The sequence below is a fragment of the Numida meleagris genome, chromosome 4 (assembly GCF_002078875.1).
Source record: "Numida meleagris isolate 19003 breed g44 Domestic line chromosome 4, NumMel1.0, whole genome shotgun sequence".
NCBI classification, from domain to species: Eukaryota; Metazoa; Chordata; class Aves; order Galliformes; family Numididae; genus Numida; species Numida meleagris.
Genome location: NC_034412.1, coordinates 36,904,163 through 36,917,203, shown reverse-complemented (window position 1 = coordinate 36,917,203; position 13,041 = coordinate 36,904,163). Strand labels below are relative to the sequence as shown.

Genomic DNA, 13,041 nt, shown 5'->3' with positions numbered 1-13,041 from the left:
CTTTTTTCTAATTTACTTTCACTGCAATTTTCATCTTCTTTCTGTTTTTGCAGTCTTTCTATTTGTACTCACTATTCTTTCCACCCCCATACACTCGTTTGTGTATTCCAGTCCCACTGAGATTTTTTTATTCCAACCTCCTCCCTCATCTTCTTTCATTCCTTAGCCTTTTTTTTTCCCCTTAAAATAATATTCAGAGAATTGAGAAACCAAAATGGCTCATGTTACCACTGAGGCATCTCTCAATGGCAAATAAATAACCCCTCTGAATAGTGACATTCATTCCAATGAGATCCCAAAATATTACAATGAACAGCAAGAACACGTGCACGCTATTCAGGCAGTTATGAAGTGTACTGCTATTCTTCCTCAGTGCAAGTCAGAAAGCAAGACTGGAAGACCTGAGAAGACCAGGATTTCCAGCCTGTGAAACCCTTGGCAAGAAAAACTAATTTATACCCCTGAAATTAATTTAGGAGAAGCTAGGAAAAGAAAGCAAAAGATGTTTTGGTTTAAACTGACTATCACGATTCATCGCAGGATTACCTAAAGACCAAGCAAAGATTGTTCCAGGCACTATACAAACACAGCTGCAGTAACCCTGAGTTCATTAACTCAGAAAGTGAAAATCAAGGAAAAGTTTAGCATCGGTGTAAAATGAACGCGATGGTGAGACACAAACATGAATTTCTTGATGCTTTTTTAGCAAAGGGAAGGACATAGGTCACAGAAATCAAAAACAACCAGACAGATACGGCAAAGTAAAAGAGGACAAGACCGCCAAATATGAAATTACACTGATATTAAGTACCTGCAAATCAAAGGAGATCAAGAGTGTGTACAGCCAGACAGCAAAAAACATCACAATTTCAAGCGAAACAGTCCATTCGTTATCAAAGCTGAACATGCTTCTACTTTTTCTGGCATATCTGGCTGGCCTCCCCCTAGAGCTATATGGCAGATGCAGGCAAGACAATTCATAAGTCTTATTCTCCTCTGAACCAGCCTCTTTTCCACAACTAGTGATTCTGAGTGTCCTGGATAAAATATCAGCTTGAAACTATCTTTTGCTTTTTCTTTCACAGTAGAAATGTCTTTCTGCAGCTCATCTTCTGCCTGGAGACTGAGAAATACTCTGCAAAGAAGAGATTTATCCACAAGTGACAAGAACAAAAGCTAAACAATTATTTCCTTAATTCTATTCTGTTCTCCTTGTAGTCTTAATGACTGTGCAATTCTAGTGCCCCTCAAGTGACATCTGCTGCACAACCTAGTGTCCAGCATTCAAATCTCAGCACTCGTTTAACTTCGCAAAACATCCTGTCCTCCATCTACTACAATTGGTTCATAGCCATGGTTTGGAAGTATGTATGCAGACTTTAAACAAGTGAAAATTGCACTTGTTGGTTTCTAGCTAGCAGGAAAATAGCTTAAAAAAAACAAGACCAAAAACGGCTTATGCACTAAGGAAGATATTCCTATCTCAGGGCAAATCTCCATATCCAGGTTCCCATATATAAACTACATTGAAATTCTCTAATTAGGAGAGAATGTGTTAGTGAACATTTTTACCACTTGGCTTACCAAGTTCCTGTATTTAAATAGTAAATGACAATGGCTATTGCTTCTACAGTTTGGAAGTTTTTTAACCATTTCATTTGCTACGGGGAAAAATAGATGCTCTCTGCAGTCTGCCAGAGACATAAATGACACAGACATGAACCTTGAAGTGTTGCTTTAAGTTTCTGTCAGTATGCCTCCATCTTGACTCCATCACATTTCCACAGTTCCAGATTTGGCTTATATTAGTAGATGCTGCTAAAAATGCCCTCACAGCCCAGAAAGCCAACTGTACCCTAGGCTGCATTAAAAGAAGCATAGTCAGCAGGCAGAGGGAGGTGATCCTGCTCCTCTACACTGGCAAGACTTCACCTGGAGTACTGCATCAAGATGATACGTTCAGCCTGGAGAAAAGAAGGCTCTGGGGAGACCTGAAAGCAGCCTTTAAGTATCTAAAGGGGGGTTATAAGAAAGACGAGGACAGACTCTCTAGCAGGGTCTGTTGTGTGATAGGACAAGGGGAAATGGTTTCAAACTAAAAGAGGGGAGATTTAGATTGGATATAAGAAAAAAGTTTTTTACAATGAGGGTGATGAGGCACTGGAGAAGACTGCCCAGAGATATGGTGGATGCCTCATACCTGAAGACACTCAAGGTCAGGGGCTGGATGGGGCTTTGAACAACCTGATCTAGCTGTAGTTGTCCCTGTTTATTGCAGAAGAGCTGGATTAGATTACCTTTAAAGGTCTCTTCCAACTTAAATAATTCTGTGAAAATTATCAGAATAGTGGTTGATGAAATGTTTTAAAGTATCTAACTTAGAGCTGGTGATTTTTCCCAGACTTCACCAGAGATTTTAAAGCAAACAAATAAAATCATAACGCAAAATGCTTAGAAAGACTGAAATTCATAAAAATTCAAAATAATTTAAAATGAACAGATTGTCAAAAAGCCCGTTTGCTGATAACAGTATTTCCTTGGTCTGTCCTAAGAGAAGAAGATTCACTTTTAAAGGCAATATATTCAATCTGACTATACAATTCTCAATATGTTTTAAAATATAACACTTCTTTGCCTTTGCTGTAAAATATAAATATACAAAGTATAAATACACAGAGGTTATACTCAGGGCCTCCTTCCCTGTAGTGCGGGATCTAGTGTGGAAGAGAAGTTGCTGCAGGTAGACCACTGATGGCAAGTTCACTGTTAGAAATTACAGTGAAAAGACAGAAATCTCTTCAAAATAATTACAGCCTTCCAGTTCTAAAGAAGACATGAAGACAAGAAGTTATGGAAAATGATGCAATATCATTTTGATGCATTTTCAGTTCTTTGCTCTTCCACATTTTCAGAGGAGCCAGAAAGGCCAGCACAACTAATGTTTCAAATTTGAAACTGATCTCCTGCTTCTAAGGGCATGTGACTGAGTAGGCATACCAATAAGCTGGTGCTAATCTGTGGTGATCTAATGATTTTAATAGGCAGAGCTAAACCCAGCTTCCATATGCCATTAAAACACCTTGGATCTGCTCACTCTCTCTTCAGTTTTTCTTAATTTGTGTGGTCACTGTAGTAACTATAAAATCATGAGCTTACTGCACCATTTAGCTTCATTTACAAGGTTAAAAAGGGCTTACACCTCTTGGAGTATTTCTCTCGTAGGACTTAAGCCACATCTGCTGCTGAATCATTTCCCAATAGAAAAGAACTGTATCTGCTCAAGGTGTATGCGTGGGCAGCATCACACCCTAAGTCAACTAAGCCAACAAAATACACCATGTAGATAAAGCTATGCCAAAAGAAGTTTCGCCTAGCCTGTACCATGCAGAGAGGCAGCACAACTATATTGTAAGAAAAACTTATGACAGATGTTATTTAAAGTAGATAAGACTTGACTTAGACAGCCAATTTCAACACCGTTAACCTTTAAAAGAAATAATGATTTCGCTGCTCAGAGTGCTTACGAGAGAAAGAAAAGCAGATGCTAGAATTTTTCCACAGCACTTTATTCTACTTAATTTTTGTTTTTAATAAGAATGAGGGAGATACTGCATATCTTCCCAGCTCAGAGGATCTCAAATCTTAAACATCCAGTTCCAGAAATCAGCTTAGTCACGGAGGACTTCTAAAGGAGCACTCAAACAAGGAGACACTAGTAAAAGATTTCTTTATTTATTCTAAATTCCAGGGCCCAGACTGCATGCAGATATTCTGGACCGTATCTTGTATCATCTCAGTAACTGGCAGCTGCCACAGCAGCACCAATTTCTATTTTCAGTATTACCTCAAACACAAAGGCTTAAAATAACACATATTCAGCTGAAAACAAAAGAAATGTTAATGCCTAGCTCCCTCATAATGCTTTTTACACGAAAAATTCACAGTACAGAAAAGTCTTCTTTTACTGTGTGAACGCTGTGAAAAATTAAGACACAGAACAATTACTTTAGTGAAACCTTGGTCAAAATACTTAAAATAAGAGCAAAAAACCGAGCCTGGGCTGCTTCTTTTCCAGTCTTTTATCACTTCTTCTCACAAATAAAACATACACAAATATGATCATGAAAATCTGTTTGCATAATATACACACAGAAGCACAGATACTGCCAGGAAATACGCTTTCAGACAAGACAGTTCAACAATGAACCAGAATATTTATTGAGTATAAATCGCCAAAATCGTACAGTATACAGGGGATATTCTTTAGATTTAATTTGTAACGTTAATTTTTAACTCCATGCAAAACATTAATCCAAACAGACCACTTTAAGCACTGTTCGGAAATATGGAGATGTATCGAAACTTACCTTCTCATGGTTTTCTATAAGGATTTCAACAACGATATTCTGAAACTTCAGGTCCATGATGGCTGCTACAGTTTCTTCCTGAGGCCTCATTAAGGTTGGTCCAAATACTACCCCCAGATTTGCCACAGTCATTAGATTCCTTTTGGCATGCTTTGAAACACTTTCAGAAAAGAATTGAAGGAAAAAACAGGAAATAGGTTATGAAAAATTTCCATTACTGTTGGAAACTGCAGTCTACTTTACAAATGAAAACACTACATTTCCTTAATCCATGTTTTAGAAGTTTGTTTTCTGCAAAATTTCTTCAAATAAAGTCATACTGAATACTGGAAAACAGAAAAGCCATTCTTCCACTGGCAATTTAAAAACAAAAGCAGCCTCTTTCTGAACCTAAATATATAAAATGCACTTAGCCTTGGACCAGGGCAAGTGTGAAACCAACTTAAATTTGCTAACAGATCTCCACTATTCACTTTGCCAGAATTTGCAAAGAGAAAGTATAATGTTCGCCTTCTCACTTCAATCAAACCCTCAACTGCTGGCAGGACTGCTAAAGTAAATACTTACATGGCTTCATTAACGGATTAGATTTCTGCCTTTCCCTCCAAAATATACACAGTATGAGTCAAACGTCTTGTCTGCTTTTGCACGTTTGGTTCTTGGTATTGTGTATGACAGCATCGAGACAGGCTTCAGCTCCAGCCACACTTACTAGGCTCTTTGCAGTTAAAGAAAGATAAGGACAAGGGTTCTGACAAGGCACAAAAGCAGGTTATAACACTTACTTTGCTAAATGTTTCACCAAAATGTCCAGCATCTCTTTGTTCTTTTCTGGGAGTTTATGGACCAAGAAGTGTACAGCATTAACTCGAGATTCAGGACTCCCACTTTCTATAGGACACAGAAACAAATAAGCACTTCAAAAAAAAATAGTAATAATAAAATAAACAACAACAACAACAAAACAGAAAAACAAAGGTTCTTCCACCCCTGCATAGAATCATACTGCACATACTTTGCTTCAACTTACATATTCTACTATACATTTTAGCATTGCTAGCTGATAGCCCTCATCACGAGAATTCAATTTTGCTGGTACTATGAAACTAATAGTACTGCATCTATGCTACCTCGCATTAGAAGCTGTGTAAGACAACACTTGCAGAAGATTAATCTGCTCAGAAAGACAAAACTAATGACCTCTGAAGACACAGAATAGTCACACACACACACACACACAAAAAAAAACCTACTGAGAGAGATTACTACAATAAAGGCTTCTGAATAACAATAGCATCTTACTCCAATATAGCCCAGAGAAAGCAACAATAAAGCAAGGGCCTTTTAATTTTTGTTCTGTAGAATTAAATAACTTCTGCTTCTATAGGTTTTGCTAGTACACAGATGAAAATAAGAATTTGTAAAAAGTGGAAACAAACCACCTTCCCACTTGTCAAGATCATATTAAATCATAAAATTACAACTGAACAGTGCCTTGTGAGAAGGGTGGAAGCATTTCTCTTGCATACAATATACTTAGTAAAAGGTATATAAACAGAAAAATTTAGCACCTACTGAGAATGCAAGAAGTTTTGACTGCTCATTAGGTCCCATTTTAATCTAAGGCAATGTTAATTGCTAAGTGTATTTCATATATAAAATACCCAACATCTTTCTTCTATGCACACTGCTGAAGATTTTTTACTATTATTCTTTGCACATTACTATGCATTTTAGGGATGCTTTTCTATTCTTTTGCAGTGAACATCCCCGCATAGATTTCAAAATAAAAGGTTACCAAAACACAAAATCTTTAGCTCTAATCGAAGTCCAGACAGCCATAAAAACTTGAGCCTTCTTTAAAACAAGAATACCTTATATGCATGTGAAAACACAAGCCCTAATTAAAGGACAGCTAAGCAACTTAATCACAAGATACAGTCAAAGCTCATACAATTACAATCTATCATGATGCATATAAAGAAAGGAAAACTGGAAGAAGAACCTTTTTATCTTGGCTTTTTTTTTTAATATATATAGAATAGTTTCAGAGAAAAGGATATTCCTTTCTATTCCTGCTGGTTGTTTATTTTTTTTTATAGCAAACATAGGAAACAACACCGAATACCTATTTTTAACTATACTTTAACACAGCCTCTCAAGAAAATTATTTACTACTTTTGAACAGTATACTGTTTGAAACGTGTAACTTTGAATGATTTTTTTAATGAAGGTGACTACAAAATAGAGAAGAGAAAATACAGTGAGAAACTGCTGGCAAAACTTCATAGATCAAGAAATTACTTATTTAATCCTTTCCAATCCTAGTGGGCAGACTTACCATTTAGGTAATCAAATCTTGAATTTTGTTTAAGTACTTGCCTTCTGAAATGTGTTTTGGCAATTAATTGCATGGGCTAATTCTCATTATGAATTAAGGACTACAAACAAACACATTCTACAGTCTTGAAAAAAGTCATTAAAGCAAACTGAAGAAGATAAAACAATTGTCTCAAAGTTTATTTTAATTTTGCTTTCTATGGTTTGCCAGAAGCGCTACAGGCTGGAAAGAAAATCATCTAGATATCTGTTTGATACTTTGCCAAAAATTTCTTATACTGTTTCCCTCAGTCCTCTTCCAAAAAATTCCATGTATATTAGATATCATACAGATGAACTACAAGTGCTGTTCTGTCTTTTCCAAGTCTGTGTTTTAACTGCCAAAAGTGTAATCTGTCCTGTTCATTCCTTTCTTCCGCTAATACATGAGGAACATTCAAGGCAGCCTGGATACAGACCTAACAAGGCACTGAAAACAAGGGTCAGGCAGCTGTGCTTTAAAGACTTAAATGAGACTGAGTTAGTGTATTTTCTTTTACTAAGCCTCGTACTCTATAAAACGAATTAAAAAAATCTCAGTCCAAGTAGATGTTCATCATTACATAATTAAGGTAATAAGAACAGTTAGAATGTATAACTGAAAAAATTTTAAATAAAAGTGAAAAACTTGCTATGCTATGTCTGTCACAAATTTGTCTGTCACTACATACATCATATGTGAAACACAGTAGAGCTGAACACACATTAAAGTTCCTATTTTGTTAAAACTTCTATTATTTCTTATTCCTGTATTTTTACTAGGTTGAAGAATTTTTTTTTTCTGAAACTGCATTTGCACATGCTTCTCAGGCTACAACAGTACTATAAGAAAAGATTTCTATTTGAACTACTGTCAGATATTTACTGGCAGGAATGATGAATTCTCCATGCAACTCATACGTCATCAGTGGCTCTGGAAGGCTTCTGTAAAACAAGAATAATGTAACAAATGTATTTACATTCCATTCTACCTGCATTTATTCAAAGCAGAAAACCTTTTAAAATATCCAGTAGTATAGTCCCTGCACTGGAAAAAACATTGCTATGGTGGCCCATGTTTTCAATGATTTCTAGTACAAATGGAAAACACAAAAATCAGGAAAGGATGAAGAACACTAGACTAAACATCTGCATTCATATTCCACTAGCTGAAGTGATGCCTCCCATCTATTGTAAGCACCTCTCCAAAGTACAATATTGAGACCATTTCATGGAATTACATATTATGTAATTCAACATTTGTCAGGGTTTTTAAAATACAAAGAATCACAAGCCAATGCTTTGTAGTTAAGTTTGCTGAACAGCAGCATTCCACAAATCATACTAAGGACTTTCAAATAGGCAAATTAAAATTGAAAACTTCAGTCATCAATGTAAAATGTACTGAATAATGCAATTGAGAGTTCAAACATCAGAGTTTGTTAGTTAGAACCTTAATTCATTAAGCTGACTTCAATGATGCTTACGAAATACTGGAATAAACACTCAGGTGGTTATTTCATAACCCTTCTCCTTTTCATTCTACTACATTAAAACATAAAAAGGCAAAAAACACTTGTAATAATCTCAGCTTTCAGCAAATTTACTAACAATTCAGATCTCTGAACCACCACTGAAGTTCCAATACATCTAACATAACAATGTTTCACATTAACATAAATACTAGTTTTGCTAATTATTCTGCTTGCCTCAAGACAAATAGCAAACATGGTATTTGCAGAAAATGCACCTCTGTTCATAAAAGAAAAAAATAACATAAGCTATATTATTTGCTTTTCTTAACACATAGCATATGAGAATTAATATAAAAAATTGATGGATGAAGTAAGTGAGAGAGAGAGGCTCACCGCAGATATTGCTTCATAGCACTAGTAATTGTCTTCACCTCCCAGTCTACAGAGTTTTCCAGGTCAACTTCATTGCAGGTTTTTGCATCTAGAAAATATTCAGAAATTGAAGAGGGGTATAAAACAACTGATGCTAAATCAGTTTGTCCCAGTAGTATTTTTAGTTGTAGTACTTTTTTTTACAATAATTAATACAACATGACAATGTCTAAACTTCCTTATAAATTTTATTTATGTATTCTGTTTTAAAAAGCACTTTAGTGCCACTTTGTTATGTAATGAAGGATTAAAAATCTCTTTCACATGAAAAGATCTATATAGCAATTGCGATTTTCACACATTTAATAAAACAGAGAGATGTACACAAGCACAGAAAGACGGACATAAGCAGTTTACAAAAAGATAAGCTGAGGATAACTTATCTTTTTGTTATGTAAAATACAAATACATTGAGAATCTTTAGAAGCAAAACTGTGTCAAGCATTCGAAACAGTTATTTTGGACTGATGATGAAAATAGCCAACCAACTGCAATATGATCATCTTTACTGCATGAAAATCTTTAAGAGGTGTTCCAAAAGTAGAAAAAGGCAGTAAGATTCCTCTACAAGATGGCTTGAATGTTGCCCTTGATCAGTTTTAGCCAATGTCAGTTTGTCCATTTCTCTTTTATATGTCTAGTTGGTAGAGTCTCAAAACAAGACTGATCAAACTGAACTGACATATGTCTGAATCACAGGGGTTAGAAGAGACCTCTGGAGGTTATCTAGTACAACTCGCGTGATAAAGCAGGTTCTCTAGATCAGGTTCCACGTGGTTTTTCAGCATCTCCAGAGAAGAAAACTCCACAACCTCTCTGGGCAAGCCTGTTCCAGTGCTCTGTAACCCTCACAGTAAAGTTTTTCCTCATGTTCATATGGAACTTTCTAAGCTCCAGTTTCTGCCCATTGCCCCTTATTCTACTGCTGGTCACCACTGAAAAGAGCCTGGTCCCATCCAAATCCCTTCTACCCCTTAGACATTTATAAGCATTGATATGATCTCCCCTCAGTCTCCTCTTCTCTTGGGTCAACATTCCCAGATCTCTCGACCTTTTCCTCGTACAGGAAATGCTCCAGCACCCTAATCATCTTAGTGGCTCTCAACCGGCCTCTCCCTTGTCTTTCTTTAACTGGGAAGTCCAGAACTGGAATCGATCAGCTGAAGATTTTTTGAGGCACTGTAAAGTGTTTTGCAATGTTTTGCAATTAAAAACAACAAAAAAAGATAAGTCTTAAAACAGGAAGCAATAGTTATTTGGCAGTCAAGACCACAGGTATGTGGCCAGATTAGTCCAGTATATTTTGAAACTTCAAGTGCTCAAGCTTTATTATCATTACATGTTCCTGTCAGTTGCTACAGTAAACTACAACAAGAGTGAATGACATAGATTATGTGTTGAACAGTTCATACAACTCAGAATTCATTCGTTACTTTGCCTGCCAGACAAATGGCAGACACATTTTAAAAAAATCACATTAGGAGCCCTGATTAAAGGGGTAGTCCTTTTACTGCACTGAATAATTCTGTTCTAAAAGCTGCGCCAACCAATTATTTCTGTAACTGAATATTCTCCCTCATTATATCAATTATTTAAATCCCATATAAAATAGAAGTCAGATTATATTTCCAACCAAAACTGTTACTAGTCAGTCAGCCACTACCCAAAATCCTCAAGACTGTCTTAGGAAAACATCTATTTTTTCTCTTTTTTACATGCTAGCTTCTCCTGCTTTCTAATTCTCTTCTTAGAAAAGAAAACCTTTCTACCAAACTCATTAAATAAAAGCTGCCATAACATCAGAAAGTAGATAAATCTATGGGGATTTTATTATTAAACCACAACATAATATCCTATCCAGTGTTTTTAAATAACTGCTTCATAATCATCAGCACTCCTTTACAGTCAAAGGAAATATTCAGTTACATAAAACTTGGTAGTGATGAAACTGATGATGAAAAAAACCCCAAGTGCCTCAATTCCAAAACAAACATACTAAAAAAATATAAGGTACTGCTGAAATACTTCATTATCTCCTGGGCAATAAAATCTAATTTGGCTATGCTACCAACTTCAAACAAACCTTACTTTGACTGCAGAAACTCATCAAAACTCATTAAAGACTTTGTTTTTATACTTTTAGTTTGACAGTTGCCCTACTTAGCTCCCTACTCACTACCCCATACACGTACATACCTGTGTAAACATATATGTACACAACAATATATAATCTGACTGTTCCTGTTCCATTTTCCCCTCTACACATCCGAGACCACTATACAATCTGGAACTTCAACCAAGATTTCAAAACTTATTTCATTAGTTTTCATGCTATTTGTGTGCATAGCAGCCACTGTGCATTAAAAGGGAATTGTGCATCTATAAAAATCACTAAGCATATTTATGGAAAAGATTTTGACAGATCAACACTAAATTTCATGCATATCTTCCTGATATGACAATAAGGGAGTTTGAGTTTATAAAAACAGTTCAGTTTGCTAAAATAAGGTTAGAAGTTGACTCTCTACTTTCATTTGCGGTATGCCCACTGTAGGTATATATGCAAACTGTAAAAAAAATAATAAAATAATAAAATAATAAAATAATAAAATAATAAGGAATTCAGTGTAATTGTTTTGAAAAAGCAAAGGAACTATAAGGTTTTCCTCTACAAAGTGTAATGTCCAGCATTTTCCACACAAGGAGGTATCAGAAATCAAAACTGAACTTATCAGTAGAAACTTCAAGTTCTTAGTCACTTCAACATGAGCAAGGCTCTGTATGAAAACTGACCTACCTAGCAGCTTACACAAAACACATGTAGGCATTTTGTGTGAAATGAACAACATCAGAACTACTACATAAACCACAGATGAAACACGAATTGGTCCCCTATGCTTTTCTACAACTGAGCTTCCTAATGGCTCTGTAACTTTGTTGTATTCCTGTTTCCACAGAGGCATCAGATTAACACATCATTTACCTGGAAATGTACTGAGTGCCTTATTTATCAAATGCCTTTGTCATTCAAATTTACACAGGATTACTGTGGCAAAATATGTATGTTGCTCTGAAAGTAATGCCTCCTATTTATTTCCATGGAAATTAGAACAGAGACAAAGAACACAATAACCCTAGTTGAGCAAATTCTCCAGTATAAAACACTAATTTTCAACACAGTCACCACCATGAGCTATGCATTTTCACCAGCAATGAACAAAAGCCTGCATATTGTGCTTATAAAAATCTTCACCAGTGAAGGTAACTCACTGTTTCACAGCTTCTATGATGGCAGTGTTGCTAGGAAAATGTTGCCCATGCAGTCCATCTTTCATCATCTCAGACAGATGGAAGACATAAGGTGCCAAACTTGGACTACACACTGGGTGTGGTAGGACAGTTCAGCCAAGATCGGCAACGTGCTCCACAGTCTTCAAGCTGGTACAGGGTGTGGAAGTTTGAGGCTTCAGTTTAGTCAGCGTTGTGATGTAGCAGTCAGAGTTGAGGTCTGTCTGGGTTCCAGGAAATCCAGAAGGATCACCCCTTTCCTATCCCAATAGTCAGGGCACATCACTTTACTCGGTGAGGGCTGCATCTTGAACTTTTTCTTCAATGGGGAATTCATGTGTCAGCATTCCATGGACTGTCATTCTGACTCTAGCCTGTAGCAGTGACACCATGTCTTGTAACTGGTAATGATGCAACCCATGAAACTGCCACCTTCAGCCTCATACTGGTTCAATAGGTCTTGACAAACTTGCATGCGGTGTTCTTTCTGTTCTTGTGCGAGCATTCGTGAGACCCACCTAGAGCAAACTTAACAATATTCCAACTACCACAATTGTTCCCAATGCACTGAAGCCAGTATTCAGCTCTGTACACAGCTCCATGGTCTTAATTTGCTAATGAGCTGATCGAGATGCTCTTCATTTCATGATGTGACAGCTGTGCATGGCAATCCAGAACATGGCTTGTCTTTCATGCCACTGTCACCACTGCTGAAACGTACCACCCACTGTGTCACTGTGCTCACATCCATTGTTTGGTCTCTATAAACGTTCAGTGTCAATTAATGTCATTGGGTGCCATTTTTTCTGCATGGAGGAATTCAATGACACACTAAAGACAATTCCATCCCAGCTGAAACTAAGACAGTTTCATACACACTTCCATGTCAGACATCATTTTGTCAGCCTGCCCCTGTGCTGCCATTTGTCACACAGCAGGAAAATGTAACAGAAAATTGGCGGCAAGGTTCAACCTCTACTTCTGTACCACAGCATTTACCTCTGACATTGTGAGTCAACACAGTGAAATAGGAGGCACTACTTCTAGAGCAGCCTTTGTAGAATAACATAGCACAATGCAGGTTACGTGAAAATTCAAGGACTAAGTTAACTGAAAAATTA

General features: G+C 36.6%; 1 protein-coding gene across 3 annotated transcripts in view; it reads right to left on the bottom strand.

Annotated features, from left to right (window-relative positions):
• ARHGAP10 (Rho GTPase activating protein 10) overlaps positions 1–13,041 on the bottom strand; it is a 140,765-nt gene that overhangs the window by 46,597 nt on the left and 81,127 nt on the right. For all 3 annotated transcript variants that reach the window (XM_021396394.1, XM_021396393.1, XM_021396392.1), the window contains 4 exons: positions 8,594–8,681; positions 7,612–7,670; positions 5,153–5,258; positions 4,368–4,527 (listed from right to left, as the gene is read on the bottom strand). In XM_021396394.1, coding sequence (XP_021252069.1) covers positions 4,368–4,527; positions 5,153–5,258; positions 7,612–7,670; positions 8,594–8,681 — 413 coding nt within the window. The remainder of the gene's footprint in view (positions 1–4,367; positions 4,528–5,152; positions 5,259–7,611; positions 7,671–8,593; positions 8,682–13,041) is intronic.